Raw genomic sequence first — 22,462 nt, 5'->3', positions numbered from 1 at the left:
CCATGTCGAGACTGACACACCAGGGCTTTCGCTGTTGCGGCTCCCATGTATAGAATAAGTTGCCCCTCCATATTAGGCTGGCATCAACATTTGATGTTTTTTTCCAAGGCATTTTAGGAGTAATACCAGAGTTAGTTATTTTATTATTCGTCTATTTTATTCATGTTTTAATATTTACTTATTCATGTTGATCTTTTCTCATTTATTTATTTATTTTATTGTGATTTTATTTTCTTTGTCTGTTTAATGCATATTTTTTTTTAACTTTTCTTACTGTTTCTTACTGGAAAGTACTTTGGTCTATCATGTTGTTTTATAGTGCTCTATAAATAAAGTTGGATTGGAGCAATTTTAACCAGTAAGCAAGAAAGTTGAGTCCCAAGGTTTGGTCTTACACTACATCATTCTCAGCATGTAAAATACAACAAACACAACTACTACGTCCTTCCATGTTTCCAAATAGCTGGCAAACCAGAAGTAATTCTCTTTTCATACCTTTTGGTTTCTGCAGTGGGAGCTGTACTCTGTATCTTGTCCTGTTCAGGGTTCATGATGCATTGTTTGGAAAAATTTCAAGGTTCAGATAGCTGTTATCTTGAAGTTTCCACTATGACTGTAACAAGCAGCCATGGCAGGAATAACAGAACACAGAGTTGCTCCTGAACAAGCCCAATGTGGGTTTCTGTTGTTAATTTGCATATATATATATATATATGTGTGTTGATACAAAAGGTACTGAGTCGTTAGTATAGGAGAAAGCACTTTAGCTGAACTCTGGCAGGTAAAAACAACCCATTAGACAATGAACAACTGCAACAACAGGACCCCAAACAGTCAAGTGTGCAGTTAGCTTTGTGCTAAGATCATGAATGCCTTCTTAATTTGACGGAGAGAACAAGAAACAGAAAGAGAAACGAGAGCAAGATAGCTCGTATCCAAGGAGAGATAGCTGCCATCAAGAATGTAATTTAAGAGACATAAAGAACATTTTCCCAAGACAGCAGGCAAAAACATTTTTTTCCTAAAACATACATTGGTGAACATATTCATATCACAAGGCAAGACGACCAGCAGATCTCCAAATATTTGTTTGTTTGCTAAAGAGCTGTGAAGCCTGATTCTCAAGCTCAAGCTCAAGCTCATTTCATTCCTGTCAGCTCTGCCTCCACATTATGTGTATAGTATCCAGTGTATGTACTGTAAATATCCATACACATACAGTTTGACCTTGAACAGCTGCAAAACCGCCCCCCAAAAAAATCTGGCTGCCAAAAAGCATGACAGAAAAGATGAAAACTAATTTACAACCTCTTTATTTCTTCATCATTCAGGTTGTGTGTGTGCGTGTGTTTGCTATGTCATAAATTCTTCATAAGGCCAGGATAGTTCAGAGGCGAGACACAGGACATCAATTCCAGTTAATTCCCAATTTGTGTCAGAGCACCAGATGCCGACGCGAGCACCGACAGGCCCGTTAATACGCCACTGAGCCACCAGGTTGGAAGGGTGAGGAGAGAGCAAAGGACCGAAGGAGAAGAAGACAGAAAGACAGAAACAAGTGAGACCTCTGACATACTTAACATAAGCTAAAATTTAACACTGCAAGAAATAGAGTGATAAAAAGTAAAATGAAAGGAAAACAGGGAAACAAATATCAGAGGTAAAGGAGGAGAAATAAATGTGATTGGGAGGAGACAGAAATAGAAGAAATAGAAAGACTGAAAGTTTGGGTGAAGACAGAAGAGGTCCCTGTTCATCCTGCTCACCTGGCGTTATTATTAAGAGTGCACATTCTTCTTAATAGTGTTGATACAACAGGTTGCGTTTTGGGAGGACATGGAACCTTGAAAAACAATGAAACCTTTTTTTAATCAAGAAAGAATTCTTTAGGCTTCAATCCAACATCGGAAGTATCAGAAAGAAACCTGAGCTTCCGGGGAAATCGCGTTCAACAAAGGTAGTACAGAACGAACATAACTCATCACAAAAAGTAACAAAATAATTTCCCAAGCAAAAAATAAACTTGGTTCCCTGGTTTACAGTCCTCAGCACTGCCATTAATAAAGGCTTTGTTATAGGTTGTTTTCGGTAGCGTGTTATTCTTTGTGAAAGAAAGTTGTCACTTAATTTTGCTAAAGGTTTGTAGGGGTGCAGAGTGGGGTCATGTTAACATCAAAAAAGATCAACTTAATGATTTATTGGCAGGAAATCGAAAAAAGACGTATTACTTAGAAACTATGATTCTTTTTTTTTTTTTTTTCTGCCTGTCCCATTTGGTTCTTTAGCCATCAGAATTGTTGTCTGAAGACCAACAAGGATACCCAATGGATTTACTTTGCCAAATGGATCATCGTGGCATTGCCGTATTGGTCCATTTGGTCGATCTTTGTTTTTATTATTTATTATATTTTATTTTCAGATGTTACAGACGGGACAGACATGAGTGAGGGATAGGAAAGGGAGAAAGAAAGAGGAAGGAAAGGAAAACAGAAGGGGAGAGGGACAGTGAGAAAGGGGGGGAGAAAAAAATAAAAATCTCCTGGATCACCTGTTGAGAGAGGAATAGAAAACAAGCAAAAAAGACAAAAAAAACACAAAAACAAAGCAACATACTAAACACAACACCATCGCATTAATCTAGCTAAGTGTAAACAGCAGTAAATACTAAATATTCAATGTTGTTGTGCAGCACGCAGGATAGATGTGCTTCGAAGTAGCAGCCAAGAAAGGTGTAATTTGGGTCTACGAGCAGTGAACACCCGTGTGCATACCTGTGTGGATCAGCGCGCTTGTATTCCAAAGGTTTCTCCATGTAACGATCTGCTAGGGAGTGTGGGGGGGCCACAGCCCCGTCCTCCAGGGTGTGAAGCAGGTATGGAGGAGATCAAAACTCCAGACATCCAGAGGCCCCCAGAACACAAGAGACCAAGGAAGACCAACAGAGGGGCAGCCGCGCCACTGTCCCAGTAAGAGCTGAGGAGAGTCCCAGATGAGGGCTCACTCAGCAGCCGCGGAGCAGAAGCCAGGGGGAGTTGCAGTGACGCGCCCGTGAGCTCCGCCGGCAGCCAGCTGTGCCTGAGTGACCGAGCCCCAGGCCGAGAGGCCGGGGGCACCCCACCTCCGAAGGGCCCGAGCGAGCCCCAGGCTCCAGGCCCCGATAAGCGGCCGCCAAGGAGTGAGCCGGTGTGTACCCGGACGCCCACCCCCAGACACAAAGAACCACCAACGCACCGACACCTGAGGGAGTCCGCCACCGGCAGGGGAAGTGGTGGTGGGTGGAGATAGGCCTCCAAACCTTGGAGGCCTGAGGTGTCCCCAGAGAGGTGGCGTCTGATACCCAACCTGACATATAGACACAGACATACAGGCACACACAGACACAAACATCCATTCCCACCCTCATGCTCTCATATGCACTTACTCCACACTCAACCAACGTGGAGACAGACATAAAGAGACGCTGTACACACGATCACACTCCCCAAGCGTACTCTACGAACCGGGTCTAGGTACCCTTGCCCCTGGAGGGGGGAACTGCACCCAGACCCAGGTGGTGTTACCCTTTTCCCTGCGGTGGGGAGAGGCAGACCGCCCCGACTCCGCAGCAGCAGGGAGGCCCCACACTCCAGACCGCAGTCGGACGGCCAACTCAGAGAGTTGAGAATGGGGGTGGGAGAAAACTCCAAACCTCCCTCCACCCGCTCATTGTAGTGTTGATGCATGTGTGTTCTAAGGTGCAATTAAAACCCAGGAGGGCATGGAGCTACCTGCCAAGGAGCAGCAGGTAAGCGCATAGTCCCTCCTGCTAGCCCTCAATGTCTACGTGTATTTAAAATTGAGAGGTGGGCAACGACGCCAGGGGTGAGGTTACACCCTGATGGTAATTTGGACTCCGTGATTGTGCCCACCCCCAAGATCCTATATGTATGTGTAATGAGAGTGTGAGTAATGTGAATGTCTAAGTTGTGGGATAAAATTGAGGCAGAGGCAGCCAGAAGGGGACAGGGGGGGGGGGGGGTAGCCTCCTCTGCACCCTGGTGACATACCCCTACTCCAAGGCCCTGCATGTGTGGGTGGTTGTGGTGGAGCGGGAAGAGGGAGGCAGCTGGAGATGGGGAGGGAAGGAAGGGAGGGGCAGAAACTATGATTCTTAAAAAGTGTGGTGGTGGTCACAATTGGCCTTTGACCTCTACTTCAAGATCATTAGACTGATCTTGAAGTCAAAGTGATGACCTCTTCTTCAAGGTCATCTAAGGCCAAATTTGTCTTTTATCTTTAAAACTATGCTGAACATTTTACTGCCTTTGTATTGGCAGCATTTAGGAAATGATGCTGGTGTATGAGGATTATAAACAACACATAGTCTGAATCATATATCATGTCATATTTGACCTCTGATCTCACTTTTACATTTCACATCTGCCTTTCATTCAAGTCGACCGCAAAATGTGTTACATCTTTAAAGAAAGGATTGTCAAGAGAATGAGCTGCCTAATTAGTTCGAAATACATTTATAATATTATTATACTCATTACCTACTTAATGTTTATATAAAAATACAATGCTATCCCCTTAAAAGTGAATATTGCCAAGAGAGTGAGCTGCCTTGGCATATGTTTAAAGTTGGTTAACATAATATGGTTATGGACAATTATCTTGGGGATCGATGTTAACTTATAAAAATTATATGCATTAAATCAATAGTAGGATTATTGTATCAAATATAATCTTTGCCACTACATATTTATATATGCACAGTTGTCTGAGCCAGTGCTGCACAGTATGTGTTATGGCAAGCAGACAGTTTTGTCTTATGGAGCGTATGTTAAGTCCCTGCTCCAATGGCAATGATGCCAGTTACCCACAATCATATATGGAGATGACAGGACCTGAATAATATAGAGCTTAACTGCGTAAGAGAAGCATTTTCATCATGTGGGTGGGAAGGCGATGATGGGAAAGATTCCCATGTTTACAACTTGTGCTTACTTCTGTCATCTAATTACTCAAGATGCCAACCTCTAGTCTCTTTACTCATTAGTGATGATTTAAGCTAAACACTAAGAACCTGCAGGAATGGACAGATGTGGCGTTTTTTAGGCATTTGCTTTTTCAAAAGCTGTTTGGTTTCAGTTCTGGTAACTGTGACATGCTAATGGGGTGTCCACATACTTGCAGAATTAGAAGAGGTGACGGATGAAGGAAAACCAGGAGAGCGAGTGAGAATGTGAGATTAAGAGCCCCCAACCTGATGACACACACACAAACTTTAATGCATGCGTGGGAAATGGCATTCAGAGTCCAAATGCCTCCCCGTCAGTAACAGAAGTTTAATCACAGCCTGGTTACTGTGGCGGAAATACACACGATGCAGAGAGAGAGGCAGAGAGAAAGACTCATCTGTTGCTGTTGTTTAATTTCTAAAATTGAATCCGTTTCAGCAAGGTTGATACATATGTTAATGCACACACACGCACACACACACTTCCAATAACTTTTATGAGTGAGGCAATACTGTGTATGTGTGTGTGTCATCATTAGGGACCACAAGGAAATGACGCGCACACACGCAGATGGTGTTTGCTCCTCTGTTGCTTCTCTCTGTTTGTGTGACGTGCCACTCGGTCGACAAGAGACGGTTTGTTTCTTCGGAGGAACAAAGTCACATCGCTGCAATTTCAGCCTCCTGACGAGCCGTCGCCAGCTGTCACCCCACCGCAGACCTGGAATTAATCACCACGCCGAGGTACAGACAAACAACTGCCACCAACGTACCCATTAGCAAAGCACGCGGAGCTCACTTCAGTCCTTGGAATGACCCAAATACAGTACAAGACATACAGATGAAAGTTGTTTCAGGTGGTTCAAATCTATTTAACTTTTTCACAATGAATATCAGGTGACCTCCAGTTGGCCACGGACACTTTGGAGAAAAAAGCTGAAGAAAACTACTAATTATAACCTACGATAGGTGAAATCCGCGAAGTAGCCAACTGTAAAAACCCTCACTACACTTTTCTCAGACAGGCATGAACATTTTCACACTTTTCTCTCTTGTCTCAAAGTTCAAACCTTCGTACAAAAATAAGTCCAGTATTATAGAATGAAACCAAAGGCACCCGCGGTTGGCTTTGACGGTGCAAAACGTTTCATCGTTGACCATATTGTGTTTGTTGGGGAGAAAACTTACAAACATACAGTACAGCACTTCAGAGTCACACTGCTAGCGATCGAAGATTTATGTAAATTTGACAAGCTGAACGCATTCTGTACTGTACAGGAGACAGAGCACGAGATTGATTGACAATGGTCTGCAGCCAATCAAAAATCTGCGAAACAGCGAGGCTGCAAAAGGTGAACGGTGTTATAGCGAGGGACCACTGTATACAATTATAGATAAGTAGGTGTATTATCATCAATAGAAGTTTAGGGTTCTACTGACAAATGCAGCACTTCATCTTCAGGTGTCATTAATGTTCAACCATCAACAGCAGAAATGTCACCAGAGAGATCACCAGTCACTACCTCACAGTGCAGAACTGCACTCTCCTCTTATCAAGGCGCTAAAAAGGCTGGCCAAGAGATGTAATCTTAACTTCCCCAGCCCAGGAGTTACTCAGAAGGCATCCTTGCAGGATGCCCAAACCACCTCAATGCGTGCCTTTTGGTGTGAAGGAGTAGCAGTACTACCCTGAGCACCTCTCAGATTGCTGAACTCCTCATCCTATCTCTAAGTTTTGCTTTCATTCTCAGCTGTTTGTTTAGCACAACAGACCAACGCACCGTCCGCACCATTGCAGCCTTGACGCCACTCATGAACAGGAACCCGAGATACTTAAACCCCTCCACTTGGGCAAAGGAAAACTTCCCATATGGAAAAGATATATATAAATCTTATAAAGTTTGTGTCTGTCTTGTGTGAAACTTGTATGAAAAGCATATAAGAGTGAAAACAGATATAAGATCCCTTGAAAAATTATATAATGAAACTTGTATGTTTTGGATACTTACTAAAACAATGTATGAAAGTAATGAGAAAGAGGCCACTTTCATGAGTAAATCATGTAAGCCTTATATAATTTACTCATGAAAGTGGCCACTTTCATGATCACATATAAGTTTTTACTATTTCTTTTCCATATGGGTTGGCTGCCAACTGCTCCAGTCTGAGCTGGAGACCATCACCCGATGAAGGAAACAGAACCACATCATCTGCAAAAAGCAGAGATGAGATTCTAAGAGCAACAAAGTGAAAACCTTCTGCCACTTGGCTGGACTTGTCCATAAAAACTATGAACAGAATCAGTGACAAAGGGTAGCTGTGAAAGAGTGAAACACACACCAGGATCAAGTCCAACTTATTACTGGGAATGAGGACAAAGCTCCTGCAACGGTCATAAAGTGGCACACATCCCGTACTCCCAAAGCACCCCATACAGGATAGCCAGAGGGCTTTGGTCTATGTATCGAAGTACATAATTTGTGACTCACTGTGCGCCTTTCATCAAAAGCACACACTGATAACTTGCCAAAAAAGGTTGACTCATCAGAAGAGCTTTTCTGGTTGATATGGACCAAAATATTAACTCAAAGCTTTATCTTCAGATTTTTGGGATCTCAGAAAAATAAAAACTGTTATTCCTACACTGGTTTTCTTTAGTGTGTGTGCATGTCTTCAGAGCTGTTACTGTGTCCAATGTGTATTAGAAAGAAATAAAGCATGGTATACTTTATGGCGAATGTGTTTTCTGTTTTCTAAGTCACCACTGTATGATGTATCCATTTAAAGTCGTAGATTGATCTGTCTGTCTGTCTGTCTGTGCATTCCACTGCACAGTTAAAGGCCATGGTGGCAGCAGGGCTCCCTAATTGAGACGACACTAATTATCATCTTCATGTTCTAGATTGGATCAGTGCTGATTAGCCTAAAATTAGACACACAGACACACACACATAGAAACACAGACTTATATGCACAGTCTCAACGGAGTATTACTGTGATATACTATCTCTGTGGCCATGGCCATGGTGCCACAGTTGCACTCCTGTATCTTCTAAAACTTGGCTCTACTGTGTCTTACTGTGCGTGTGTGTTACCTCCAGCTGTCTCCACATGTGTGTCAGGTTGTGTATTTTGCAGTGGAAGCTGCTCGGTAGTTCAGTGCCACTCCTCTTCAGAGACTCGGCTCGGCCCAGCAGGTTGGTCTTTCTGCTCTCCATCATCATCAGCTCAGTGTGGCTGCTCTGGATAAGGAGGACACACGTATGAACAGATACAATCCAACTTGACATTTAACTCTTGTTTGGCAGCTGTGTGAAGCAGACTAGTTAAAAAAACAAACTCGGGATTCGTTAATATAGCATTAATTAATGGTACCACACTGACTGGGCATTTATGCTCGTCCCACTCCTACATGTTGACCTTTAAATTAGCCACAAATTTTCCTTCCTTTTGAAGGAGACTGCTCCATATTTTGATTCTTGAACTCTATTAGAGTTACCTTGCTCGATACTGCATTCAAAATAATCCTTGTTTATCTCCTACTCGATCTTTGTGCCGGCCCTCATTAATTTGCTGTCAGCAACAAGCTGTTTTAGCTCCTTTCCTTTGAGGTCACCCTCCTTTTAAGCCAGCTTTCTTTTTATTGGCTGCCCCTTGTAAAAATAAGGTTTGTTCATCAGGTCGGTGGGGCTGTGTGTGCCTGAGATAATTATATTAGGAATACCTGATCTTATTTGTAAATCTGAGCTATTGGCTGATACGGATTACTTGCACATATGATGACTTTAACCTGGCGCATAAAAAGCCACTTTAAATATGGGTGTTACTTGCATAGCTTCAACCACACCTTTAATGTACTTTACAGTGTTGAAATAATTGATAATGTGCTTAACCAGCTTGACTTGTCCAGCACCAACATTTTAAAAGGCAGTATGGCTGTGTAATTCACCGCTGTTGATTAGTACATTCAAAATCACGTTCCACATTTCCATATATAACCCTATAGAAAGCTATCCTGTCCAGTTTAATGTTTTAAAATCATTAAAACATCAGCATATCTACAGTTAACCTTTTTTCTTACCATTTACAGGAGTGGGCACACAAATACGGTTGAACTATTTATGGTTCTGTACTGGAAACTTAAAGCTCTTGCTTAGGATAAACGACTGAGGCAGTGGTTGCCGGTAATTTTTTTCTTCCAAAACACGCTTGACAAAGGAAATTTGTAATGTCAATGTTTCTATGTTTTGACATGTTGACACCATGAAACTGGATCTCCACTTGAATCCATTGTACTTGCTGTGAATCCATCTACAGGGGGTGAGTATTAAATGCTCAAAAGACAGATTTTCAGTAGAATATTCCTTGGTCTTTCAAACGGGAGCACATTTTTTATTGTTATTGTTTGCAGCTCATCTCATGATGAAGCGTTTGAGGGTGTCGCAGGAGTTTTCAGCAGATTTCACTCACTGCTTCACCTGCTTTGACCGCTTTAAAGATAAAAACTCTGTCGCACCTCTGCAGCTCCGCAGTCGCGCAGGAATCAAACACCGCAGCGGCACTTGACGGTAGACTGTGGAGTCCTTTATGGAGAGATTTTAAAAATGCTCCATTTTGTACCAGCAAGTGTTGCTGAATATTTTCCTTCCCTTTTGTGCTTGAGTTCTGTAGTTGGGGAGTGAAGGAGCTGCAGGTTTTTCTATTTTTGAATCTAAAAGTCACACTTTCAGGAATGTGAAGAAAAAACATTTAAAACAACTGATGCAGTTTTCTAGAAATATCACAGTTTTTCCCCAAAGTTGGAAGTTTTTGACACAACTGATTGACAGCAATCGACCAGGCAATTTCCTACTTGTGTCTTTTATCACACTGACAATGGAAAACAGGCTGATCTTATACCTTGTGTCACTTTGTTTCATTAAACGTTGCCAAGTAGGCGCCCATAGTTAAATCCTACCTTCAAGTCCATAAGAGCCCATAACAAGAAATGAAGTTGCAGTACAAATAATCAGATTTATATTTACGCCCAAACAGGAATGGCACCACTCGTATTTTTACCTCTTCACTTTTGTTGTGCACAGCAACAATTGTCTTCTATAGTACACTGACTTTATGCAGAGAATGGCAGTAAAGTGTACCTTAATTGTCAAAGCTCTTCATTTTTATGTCTTTTGTGCTTTCATATTGATTTTTTTTCTTCCTTTTATTTCAGCTCAGAAGTTCTTTGATGCTAAACTACATCATTTTGAGTTAATTTAATTTCCTTTCTCCCTTTCGTTCTTCTCTCTGGATATTGCGCTTCCAACCAACCACATTTTTGCTTGTTTCTCGAGTTTTCTCTCCAGCTCCTTTTTTTGTGGTCTGATCTTTGTTTACTCTTTGTGGTGTCTTGATTTTTGGCAACTTCAATTCTTCCATTTATGACTTATAGATTCACTTTCTGGTTTCTACACTGGCTAAATGTCTTGTCTTTAGCAAGTACTTCCAGGGTTCTGCATGCCCTTCCAGCCATTATGTCCCCTTTATTTTATGAAGTCCAAGGTTTAGTTTCGTAGTTCTTGTTCCACTTGCCCTTTCTCTTCTTTCAATCCATCTTTTTAAATCTCCACATTTATTTATTTTATCTACTGTAAAACACCACTTGCACTTATTTGCCTAATTCATCCATCCTATTTTCTATCCATCTCTTGTCTTCCCTGTTTTCGCTTGTTAGCATAACTCTCCTCTCCCTCCATGCCTCCATATTTTTTGGCTTAATTTCCCTCCTCCTCTCCTCTTTTCTCTTTCTCCTCTTTTCATTTTCTGCATCGATAGCTACTCAATTCTACTTTTCCCTTGTCGTTTATCATTACCACCCGGCCCTATTTGAATATTTAAATGTCTCTTCTGTGACTCTATGTGTGTGTGTGGATGTATGTATGCATGCATGTTTGTGTGTGTATGTGTGTGTGTGTGTTTTTGCTGTGCTGTCATCAGAGAGGCGGCGGCCATTTTTCAACGTCGACGATTCTGATGGAGATGCTATCGCTCGGTGCTTCACGGCCATCCATCCCCTTCACTTAGCTAATAGCCACGCCGCGAGAACGAGGGATCGAAGGCAAAAAAAATAGACGAGTGGAAGGTAAATATGTCGGCGTCGCACTCTTCTAACAGCCAGGAAATTATACGATTTATTCGCTGATGGCAAATATTGATTTAAAAAGGGGATAGGGAGCCAGTGGGGAGGCGGCAGGGGGGTTGTTTTGTTGTTGTTGTTTGTTTGAAGGATGCCACTGATCCAAAGTCAAAGAAAAGAGGGAGAGAGGGAGAAAGGAAGATAGACACGCCGATTAAAATGCATGAGATCCGAACTTTGAGATAAGTGCTGAGAGAGGGATCTTGGAGAAATGGGAGGGTGGAGGGGAGGATGATGGGTGAAGATGGGGGGGTGGAAGGGAGGGTTACATGGATGGCTAGCTGTGATGTATTCATGCCTCCAGTCAATCTCCATGCAAGGATGGACTAAGATACACAGGCCTAAGGATGGAGAGAGACAAAGAACGAAGAAAAAAAGACAAGGACTGAGATAAAGAGATCATGTGCAGAGGAAAGAAACAGAGAAAACTACAATAAATAGATGGAAAAGTAAAGGAGCGCTGCTTCAATGACACTGACACCATGTTCGCAGTAAGAGACTCTTGCCGTATGATGGGAATTGAAGCTCAAACAAATGCCGGCAACACACGCCACAACTCAAAGCCTCAAAAGTTGGCCAGCTGAGAAGGGTTCAACTTTTTTAAAAATATCCAAAGCTTAAAGCAGGCTGCAAACTGGTGACAGCAAATATTACCATTCCACTTCTGACAACTGAGCATGTTACATTTTTGTAATCCCGTGTAATTGTTAGTGAATAGTTTTGATATTTTCTGTGATATTAAAAACTTTGCTAGGTCAGGACACAAGATAGTAATAAATACAAAAAGATGTTTCTGCAAATATTTCACCATAAAAGCCCTGTTGAAAAAATGCAGGATTTCTGTGCAATGAAACATCAGAAGTGGCCAGCTGAAACATGAAGGTGTGATGCATACCAGCACGTTTGGCGTGTGCCAATATTCACAAAGGTGAAAATGGCGAGCACAAGCTGGGTGTTTGTTTCAGTGGGAGAAAATTCTTTTTCTAAAATCTAACTTAATTTACATGGAGATGCTGGGCTAGAAATCTGTGCTTTGGTGTGATACTTGCAACAAACATTACAGTGTGTGTGTGTGTGTGTGTGTGTGTGTGTGTGTGTGTGTGTGTGTGTGTGTGTGTGTGTGTGTGTGTGTGTGTGTGTGTGTTTTGCTCATAGTTTCAGTTTCAAACTTTTAAAAGTAAAACTGCCAAAGATTAGAAATGACGCATCAGCAGTAGTTTTAAAAAGCAGTTTTCACTTTTGGTGACAGAGAGTGCCTTTAGTCTGTGACTATTTGATTATGTCTAACTAAAATGTTTTCTTCTACTTTTGCCACTTTTTTATTCTCTTTCTTCATATAATACTTCTAGGGTTCAAAGAGAATGTGACCTGTGACATTCTCTCTGCTGTATTCTTTGAAACGTGGTAACATTGACATCCATTAATGTCTTCTGAGGTCTTCTTCTTTTCCTCTTCTTTTGCCTGGCAGCTTACTCATCCTCTGCACTTCCTGATTCACAAACTGTCCTCCATCCATCCATCCTCCTCTCTTCTCCAAAGAACCCCTAAGCATATTTCCAGCTCAGTATCTCTGTCTAGACAATTAATAAAAGGACTTTTCTCCTTCCTTAGTACCTCACCTTCCCAGTCATCTGGTAACTCTTCCCTATAACCCACAGCCTGTCTCAACACGTTCCTGAACTCCATCCAACATTAGTCCAGCATCAGTCTTCAACTTTCAACATTTACTTACCCTCACTCACTGCCTCTTCTTGTTGTCCAAACCATCATACAGGCTACCATCTGATGCTGGCGAGCTACATATCTCCCATATCGTTCAGATTGCACCTTTTGCATAGGATGTAGTCCACCAGTGTGCAGCTTGCTTACACTCTTACATGTAATCCTATGTTCCAACATCTTTTTGATGGAAGTGTTCACCACATCAGTTCTCTCCTTAACACCATACCTACCTAAAACCTTCTCACCACCTTTGTTTCCTTCCCTTACATGTCCATGAAATCTACTCCAATCACCTTCCCTTCCACTTGGTTCAACACACAACACATCTACCTTCCTTCTGTCCATCACATCAGCCAGCTCTCTCTATATTTAAAGCCTGTAAACTCACCTCATCACTCCTGCTGTTCCTTCTCTCTCTTTAGTTGTCTTTGGCCAACAGTAGCACAGTTTCCACTGGCACTCTGCTGGCCAACAGCACCATAGGAGGTTGTTGTTCACCGCTCCAGTATGGAAATCCCATTCTTTATGATCTGTTTGATTTGACCAAGATTTTACACCAGACGCCCTCCCCGATGCAACTGTCTCCTCTCCTTTTTATGTCGGGGCTGGCACTAGGAGTACACTGGCTTGTGCCCCTCTGCCCCCCCAAAGCTGGGTTAAAATGTGGCAATCAACAAACTTAGCATTTTGCTGCTGAAGCCATTAAAAGTTTCTCTGGCACAGATCCCAGCGTCTGTACAGAAAACATTAAACATCATTTGTTACTAATTTAAACTAATTACTTGTTGCTTCAGTCCCATATGTTACATATGTGACTCTAAAAAAATGTTTATTCACATTTCTTTGCTCAGTTTGAAATATAGATGAACGCAGGAACAATATGTGATGCAGCTGTGAAAAAGAAAGACAGCATGCATTTGTACTCATTTATGCAAAAATTGATGTATGTGGTTTAGTAAAACTAATGGATATACTATGTCAAAGTCTGGGTGTACATTTCTACACTGAATTTATTCAGTCTTTTCCGAGCTATTCAATAAAAAACGTTAAGCCCCAAAGGCAACACCTTCTCATCCCAAATGACTGCCATTGCAGGTGTAATGGGGTGTAATGGTCCTAGTGGTTGGATGGTTATGGACTGTCTAACAAGTAACAAAACATCAACATAAAACAGTGAAGGAAGTTCAGGAAAAGCAAATATTCACATATTCCTAAATGGGAATGTCACCAATGGAAGAAAGTTATGCCAGAAAATCATGCAGCCCACTATTTTTGAAACTGTCCGTGTCATGCTTTTGCCTCGTTTCAGTCCGAAAACTCTTTGCGTGCTTCGTTATTTTTGCTCCTTTGTGATTGTCTGCCCCACCCTCATTAGTTTCACCGGTGTTCAGTTGTTTTCAGTAGTGTTGTTTCTCCCCCTGCCAGTTGTCAATTTCTGAGTTTGTCTTCCTCTGGTTCCTTCTTTGATTTCTGTTTTGTTTTAGCTAGCTCATTTTCTGATTGAATCAGTCATTAGAGGCTTGTTTTTAGTTTTTTCTAATCCTGCCTCAGTGCTCTGTGTTTGGGTTCACCACATCCCACTGTGGTATCATAAGAGGTCAACTCTGACAAGATAAAACAGATGTTCCTTACTACAAAGGAGAAAATTGTACAATAGGAAGAATTATTTTCAATTTGTTCAACATTTGTTTCCTAGGATGTCACTGTACAATAAATGCATATGTTTATGGTGTAAGCTGGCGACAATTCATCACTTATTTCTAATATTCTGACACACTAAAATCTGCTCCCTACAGACAATGAATCTTTGGTACTGCAAATATATTTTTAGAAAATACTTCTGTCCATTGTTGAAGTAAAGCTCTGTGCAAATAGATTAATGAATCACACATCAGAAAACAGTAAAATGACAGAGCTTTCCCAAAACACACAAAGAGAGAAATGGTGGATAAACGCTTCACAAAACAGATGAGAGGGAAACAGGGGGAGTGGAGGAGAGAGGAGGGAAGGGGGAAAGGAAGAGGGGGAGAAAATCAACAAGCAATCATAAGTTTAATTTGGTCTCCATATTAATGAGCACGGAGCTGAAATGTCAGCAAAAATGCAGTCATACATGAAAAACATTTAATGCATTTTGAACATTAGGTTTTTTTTCTCCTTCGCTCGTCTCGCAGATTCATCTTATCCGCCAAATGAGAGAAGTTTGTCGGAGGCTGCGTAACGGAACGATTTTGTCGTCGCGGCAACTAAAGTTTGTGGGAAGTGATAAGGACGCATCTCTATCCTCCGCCTCGTGATCGTCTTTTCTTTTTCCCTCTGTCTTTGTGTCTCCATCCTCTTAATTCTTCCTCACTCTTTCTTTTTCTGTCTATACGGTTTCTCTTCTGCAACACTGTTCCTCAGCTCCTGTTGCTGTTCTAATCTTCAGAAAACTATTTCACCTTTTTTCTCTTTAAGTCCTGTTGCTTCTTGTTTTCTTCCACTTTCTTGCTTACTTACTTTCTTGCAAGGGTCAAAAATAGCAATAAAACTACAGAATTATCAGGATGGGATAAAAAAAGTCTGCTGTGATAGACATGTGACCACTCCAGGTGGTACCTGGGATATGCTCAAGCATCCACCAACACTGAACTGGAAAAGTGGTTATAAAGTGGATGGATGAAAGTCAAATGAAGACTGGACTTACAATAATAGTGGTTAGTTGCTTCCTGTGAAAAATTAGATCTTAATTCTATGAAACTATAGTCTTCTGTGAGCAGAACTCTGTCTGGTTTGTTTATCTACACGGACTTATAAAGGGACACATGTAACACATACAAGTTTAATCCATTGACCTACAGGTGGCAATATCAAGCCAAGACATACATCAATGGACCACAAAAAGAAGAGAATGAGGAAGAAAACTTGAAAGAAAACCATGAAGGATATCTAAATATAAAAGTGAAAAGCAATGCTTTTAAGGCAATTTAACCTTTGATTATACAGCATTACTGGGGTGTGGCTGAGTGGGTTTTCTTACACCTGTAACCATAACACTCACATGATGCCACATCGTTGCAAGGTTAGATGCTCAACCTCTGGCAGTCAGCAAAGACCGGATTTTTAAGCTGACTTTAATCAGAGACATTATGAAAGAGAATATAAATTTATTTTGATTAGGATTCAAAGAAGTGTACTAAAGCTTCTTTTTGGTTGACTTGTTGCAGGTGCATAAGACGTAGAGCATGTATTTTTTAAAGTACGCCAGTAAAGCATATATGTCTGACCCTTCCAGGTGTGACCATTATTAAATGTGAGTCTTTAGGGTTCTGGTTACATTAAACAAAGGTTTCTTGTCATTAACAAGAAAAAAAAATCTCTTTTGAGCTACAGAGTTTATCCTGTAACTGTGTTTACTCTCTGGATTGCTAAAACCCTAAATCTCCTGAACTGTTGTTTTCGGATGTGGCATGTCTATGATAAATGTTTGTTTGGGTCTGCGAAGGCGAGGGAAGGCTTGCAGTCATGGTTGAAACTGACAGCAGCTTCCCGTAACTAACACAGATATTTATTGACCAATCCAACAACCCTGACCCTGTCTTACTATTAAGAGTCATCAAATGTCTATTATAACTCCAGCTCATTATTAACCGTTCTGCTTCATACCCCAGCGTTCCCCCACTTAACACCTCCTCTGTTTCATTCACTTCATCCTCTAAAACTCTCCTTCCTAAGCAAAGAGTGTGTATGTGTGCTGGATATACACAAAGATAGAGAAAAGAGGGGAAAACACTCTATGCTTGCTTACATTTCAGTGTGTTTGTGTGTGTGACTCAGTGTCTCCGACTGAGATGGATGTTCCACCAGCTCTGAAAGAGGAGGAAGTGGCTCTGTGACACCCCATTTATACTGCTAGACACTTCAACCTGTGTGTGTCTGTGTGTGTGTGTGAGGAAGGAAGACAACACAGCCATAAAAAAATCTTTAAGCAACACTTCCCCTTCCAAATAACCATTATTACTCTATTTAATTGTTACTTTACTTTTAGCATATCGATTTCCAAAAAAGATTTCACTAAAAAATACTGTATGGTATAAAAACATGCATTTTTATTTAACATTTGGTGTGTGTTTATTTTATACCAGTGCCCCATTTACATTAAAAGTCATCACAACAGAATAATGCATGTATTCTCGTTTCTATAGTAAACCTTCTGTGGTCTCTCCAGTAGGGACCTGCAAAACTACAACTGCTTGCTGTCACCAGAAGCAGCGCTTGGTTAAGCTAATTATTCATAATTTATTAAGTTATCAGAGAGCTGCAGACAAACAAGGTGGAAAGTAATAAGGACAGCCCTGCACACCAGCGCAGTACCTCGATGTAGGAAACGAATGGTTGTATTCAGACAGTGTCAGAGTAAAGTGACCATTTAGTTAGTGGACCAGAGTAACGCATGCACAAGCTTGCTGCACAAGCTAGACAGCACACAACATTAGCTACAACTGGAAATAGAGCAGGGCGATATGACCAAAACTATTTATCACAAGTAGGGATGGGTACCGGTATCGGTTCTGACATTTCGGTGCTTTATTTCTGTGCTTTTTTTCCTGAGATGTCACACACTTTGGATTCTAGCCAATCATTTTACCTTTGCAAGCGTAGTAGGCGGGCTCCAGGTACGTACAGTTCTTTTAGAGCAGAGCTACAGATTAAAAATGCCCAAGGCGAGAGCGGTCAAAGTCTGGCTGTACTTCACAGCAAAAGATGCAAACTCCACCTAGCAACGTATAGCATTTTGTTAAAAGCCTGAGAAATGCGCCGTATTTGATAGCTTGCTGCGAGACCTCACACCGGAGCACATCTACTGCGGGTGTGGTTGCCTGTTATCGGACCCGGAGTTAGCAACATCCCCCAAAAACCCGAAGAGGAGAGTCCTGGCCCCTAGCCCTGCCAGTGTAGCAGAAATGATGACGGATGATGATGCAGCAGCAGCCGTTCTTCTCTGCGTGAGTAGCTTAATGTTGTTCGTGTGTAATTTACGTTGAGTAGGCTAACCACGTTATTAATTAATGCATGTAAGGTGAACTAGCAAACACCGTCATAGTTACATGCGGCTGTCTTCTTGTTTGATGGCAGATGCTCCCTTCACCCTGGCCAAAAAGGCTAAAATGACCAAAGAAAAAGTGGAAAACAGCTTAAACATGAGAGGTTTTTGGACAAAGTTTGTGTTTTTTCCATTGTTTAAGCACTGCTTCCAGCCAAGAGTGATACCATAATCCCCTATAGCTGCAGAAAAGGCTAACATTGTTATCTTTTTACAAAAAAAACAGCTGAACATGAGAGGTTTTTGGACCAATTTTGTGTTCTCCATTCTTTAAGCACCGGTTCGAGCACCGTTTAAGCACCGGCACCGTTTCAAAAGTACCGGTTTGGTACTGGTATCGGATAAAACCTAAACGATACCCATCCCTAATCACGATATACATTCGAAAATTTGCAATAATGATCTAACTGACGATATAATTGACAATAGAAAAAATACTTCACAACTCCACAACTTTATTAGTGCAAAAAAACAAAAATTTATGTATTTTCACTTAAACAAGCAGCTGTTTTTTTTTATATCCATTAAGTTATATAAAAATTTTACAGTGCAAATGCAAATTCCTTGCTGACAGTTTAACCAAAAGGCATTTCCAGTGGAAATTGGCCGACATATCCTCAGCATAACCATGTATAATATCCACAAATCTTAAAAAGAGGTTATACACATAATGCTCCGACAATCCATCAAGCGGTGCAGGTTCGTAGCTTAGCAAAGTCGTACTAAAACATTTGACAGATTTTCGAGCGCCGTGTACATAAAATCGTTTCGAGGTCAGTAAACACAACCAGAATTCATACATAAGGCACACGGGATATAAGGGGCACTGTCGATTTTCAGAAAAATCAAAGGATTAATTTCAAGTGTGCCGTATTTTCCAAAAAACACGGTAATAACGACAGCCCGCTAGCATGCTCTACCAAAAATAGTGCTTTGTTGTGTATCTGACGGACGAAAGCCAAACCAGTTCCACACCACTGAAGTTGCAGCATTTTTAAAAACCAATTCTGGTTCATCTCTTTCATTCAACGATCCGCTTTCGCCCTTCTTCTTCTCCACCATGCTTTTTCCGCCATGTGCGTATGAAAACAAAGGCACTGCGCATTTTACCTATATTCTACCGCGATATTTCATTTTCTTATCGATGCCAAACATTATACCGGTATTACCATGAACGGTATGACATGGCGCAGCCCTAATTGGAAAGCTAATCTGCTGTCCAGGATTGTCAGCCTCAGTATCCCAAAAAAGCCCTCTGTTATACCTCTAGGCAAATCGATCAGACCCAAACACCTCCAAACTCTTAATAGCTTTAACCACAAACAATTTTACTCAGCTGGAAAAACGGAAAAAATAACACATTTGTGGCAAGTAGCCCCAGTTGTGCACAAAAAGTTATATGTTACAAACATCATGCATAGAGTAATATATTTTTCCTCTGTCATGATGAGGTAATTAGTGTAAATGTGATTTGAAATTTAAAATCATACTCTCTGCTTTCTGAGTAGCTGAGATTCTGGAGTTTTCTCTTTCGCTGAATTAAAACCCTTTTGTTTGGACAAAAAGATGCAAAAGAAAAAAAAAGCAAAGAGGAAAAAAAAAAGAAAAGAGACTTTCTCTGTTTTCAAACGAGGAAACAACAAAAAGCCCGGCAACATGTTTTAATTGTCACCATGGAAACCAGATGAATGAGCCGTTTGACTGGCCGGTAATGACGGCTCGCCATTCAGCCTTGCAGCGAGTCACGCGTGAGTTTGTGTGCGCGTGTGTTTCGAGTGTGTGTGTTTAGCTGGGAGGTCATTTGTACAAAGCAGGGAGGGCAACATATCTACATGTCTGCTGGGACAGAAAAAATACGGCGCGAGAACAGAGACAACAACTGCCTGTTATGTCTGCAGCATAGCAGCTAAACACATGCACATACTAATAACTGAGACGAGGAGAACAAATAAACAATCCCTTCAGCTTTTTACAGATTTCCTAATTCACCACAAGTTGCTACTTCAGCTGTTTCAGTGTGTGATTTATATCACAATATTTTACAAAAAAGGGAAAAAAAGTCAAGACTTCACACAGATTTCTGCAGACATCATCAATTCATCTTTAAAAGGTGTCAACAAAATATTTTTTGAGTTTGTATTTTTACTTTTTCAGCCCATTCTTCTAACAGACGAGTAAAGAAAAAGAGTGTGCTGGCTGTGGGAAGGTTGAGTGACAATGGGATGTCACTACTTCATGCCAGGTGACCTATGACCCCCTAAGAACCCTGGGAATTCACTCATTCCAAGACATTACATGAAAAAAGTTTGCAGAATTCCAGAAAATGTGAGAAAAGCATGCACACTAATGCTGAACACGAAAGTAACAACAAATGTGTCTCTGTCAGTGTCAATGTGCGTGCTCCTTTTTTGTCTTTCTGTGTGAGGGCCAAACATTTTCAAAAATAAAGGTCAGCTTCTGTTAAAGAGTATAACTTGGTTTTGCAGATTAAGGCCAGAATTAGCTTTGATTAGATTCTTCTTTCTGGCCTGTAGTCAGACTTCACCCATGATGGAGCTCTCATGACTTTACAAGTATAAATGTATTTGTGTGCTTCTAACTCTACAGGAAGCTGGAGAGATCACACTATTCAGCTTAGAAACAAAGAGTCTTTATAGTGACGAGGGGTGGGGAGGGCAAAGAGAGAGAGAATTTGCTGGTACAGGAATGGTTGTGTTGTTTCTGTGTCGTCTGTAGGTTTGTTCTTTCAAAATTTACTCTTTACTCTTATTCGAGAGAAGTAAACTTGAGAACATTTCTGTGACATGGGATCCTGCACGGTGGTGACTGTATTACTTTTTGTTGTATATGTTATGTATCCATTGCCTTTTCATATGCATATTGAATTCATTTGTTTCGATAAAAAATGACACCAATAAAGCCTTACTAAATCAGAACTAATGACATTCTCTGTGCTTAATCACAGAGTCAATGTGCTAATCATATCAGTGGTGTTTTTGTGCTGAAGTGTTCACCGCTGACTTACAGTCTTACTGAGGACAGCAGGTGCTGCTGAACAACACTTCCTCTGTTTTCGGCTTCCGCCATTGAGTGTGTGTGTTTGTGTGTGTGTGTAACTGGAGTTAATGAGAGAAACCGAAAGTCAGAGTGGGTTGATGCCGTGGTCTTCACCTACACTGCAGAGAGAACCAGGCTTTTATCTGACAGGCTTTTATCTCTAAATTTATGGTATTCTTTAATAAACATCCATTACCACGTCTTAGAAAAGACTTCCTGTTTTTTACTCTCATCCTGTTTTGATTCGCTCTTCCAAAGTACACTCACCCTGCTGGTTTTGATGAATTCAATCTCCTGAACATTTCCAGCAAGAGAAAACCAAGCCACCGTGTTTTACAGCAAATGTGTAATACACAAATAGTCAAAATCCCCCTTCAGGAGGATTTTGAGGTTCATGTGTTTATGATATTTTTAGATATAGTTGCAATTTTACTTTAAAATATTTGCAATTGTATTTTTCATATTGTGTCATTTTCAGTTGTTGCTCTTTATTTAGGTTTATGCACCAAAAATATTTGGCCAGGTTTAAGAAAAGGTCTTCGTTTAGGAAGAAATAGACACTTTTACCACATTAATCAAGTTACAAAGCTCCATTTTCCTTTTCATTGGAGTTGACATAGTCCTACCCCTACAATAACTCCCAGCTCCTACACAAAAGTGGGTCGTCTTTCAGATTTTAAGTCTGTTTTTGTGTAAAAGATGATATTTTGTATTGTGGCTAGTATAGTTCTTTTCATCGTTGTGCAGAGCTGTATACAGGACCCTGTACATCCTGTGTCCCATAGAGGTTAACATTCCCAATATTCTAGTTTATTCTAGCAGTCATGAGGAAATGCCTCAACATTAACGATGTGAAATGCCACTAACACCTGCAGTGTAATAACTGTGATGGGAGAAAAGGAAGAATTCATGTAATGTTGTTATTAAGCCACAGGGAGGACTGTTGTTTGTTTTCTTAAGTTATCATTTATAACTCTCATTTGTGTAACAATTATGATGAAGATCCTTGAACAATTAGGTAATGCTTGCCATGATCGTCCACCAAAGCTATCCAACATGTTTTATTGCCTAAACTAGTCCTCTACTATTTTTATTACGTTTTAAGGCATGTCTTCTGGTTCCTGTGTGCTCCTCTGGGTTGTACACGAAGGCAAAAGCAGCCTATCACAGTGGCTGTTTGGGTTGGAGTAATTGTGAGTACTTTTACCTTGGAACATTTTTTAAGGCTAGTCTCTCGTTTGATTCTCGATTCCTTTTCTTTGCTCTTTTTTTTGACCTTCTCCTCCACCTTTACCTCTTTCATCCAAAACACAAACTCCTGCCCCTCCTCTTTTCTTTCTATTCCAACACAATGACAGAAGTGTAATAGCATAGCTGTGTGTGTGTGTGTGTGTGTGTGTGTGTGTGTGTGTGTGTGTGTGTG

The 22,462-nt window shown here is 41.0% G+C and overlaps 1 protein-coding gene across 2 annotated transcripts in view; it reads right to left on the bottom strand.

Moving 5' to 3' along the window:
* The window catches only part of akap6 (A kinase (PRKA) anchor protein 6), a 234,426-nt gene that overhangs the window by 50,002 nt on the left and 161,962 nt on the right, over positions 1 to 22,462 (bottom strand). For both annotated transcript variants that reach the window (XM_005941009.3, XM_005941011.3), the window contains exon 16: positions 8,098 to 8,244. In XM_005941009.3, the coding sequence (XP_005941071.1) occupies positions 8,098 to 8,244 (147 nt within the window). The remainder of the gene's footprint in view (positions 1 to 8,097; positions 8,245 to 22,462) is intronic.

The sequence above is a fragment of the Haplochromis burtoni genome, unplaced genomic scaffold (genome assembly GCF_018398535.1).
Source record: "Haplochromis burtoni strain Fernald_Lab_line unplaced genomic scaffold, NCSU_Asbu1 Contig_288, whole genome shotgun sequence".
In the NCBI taxonomy this organism is placed as follows: Eukaryota; Metazoa; Chordata; class Actinopteri; order Cichliformes; family Cichlidae; genus Haplochromis; species Haplochromis burtoni.
Note: the sequence above shows the minus strand (reverse complement) of the source record. Positions and strands in the feature narration are given on the sequence as shown.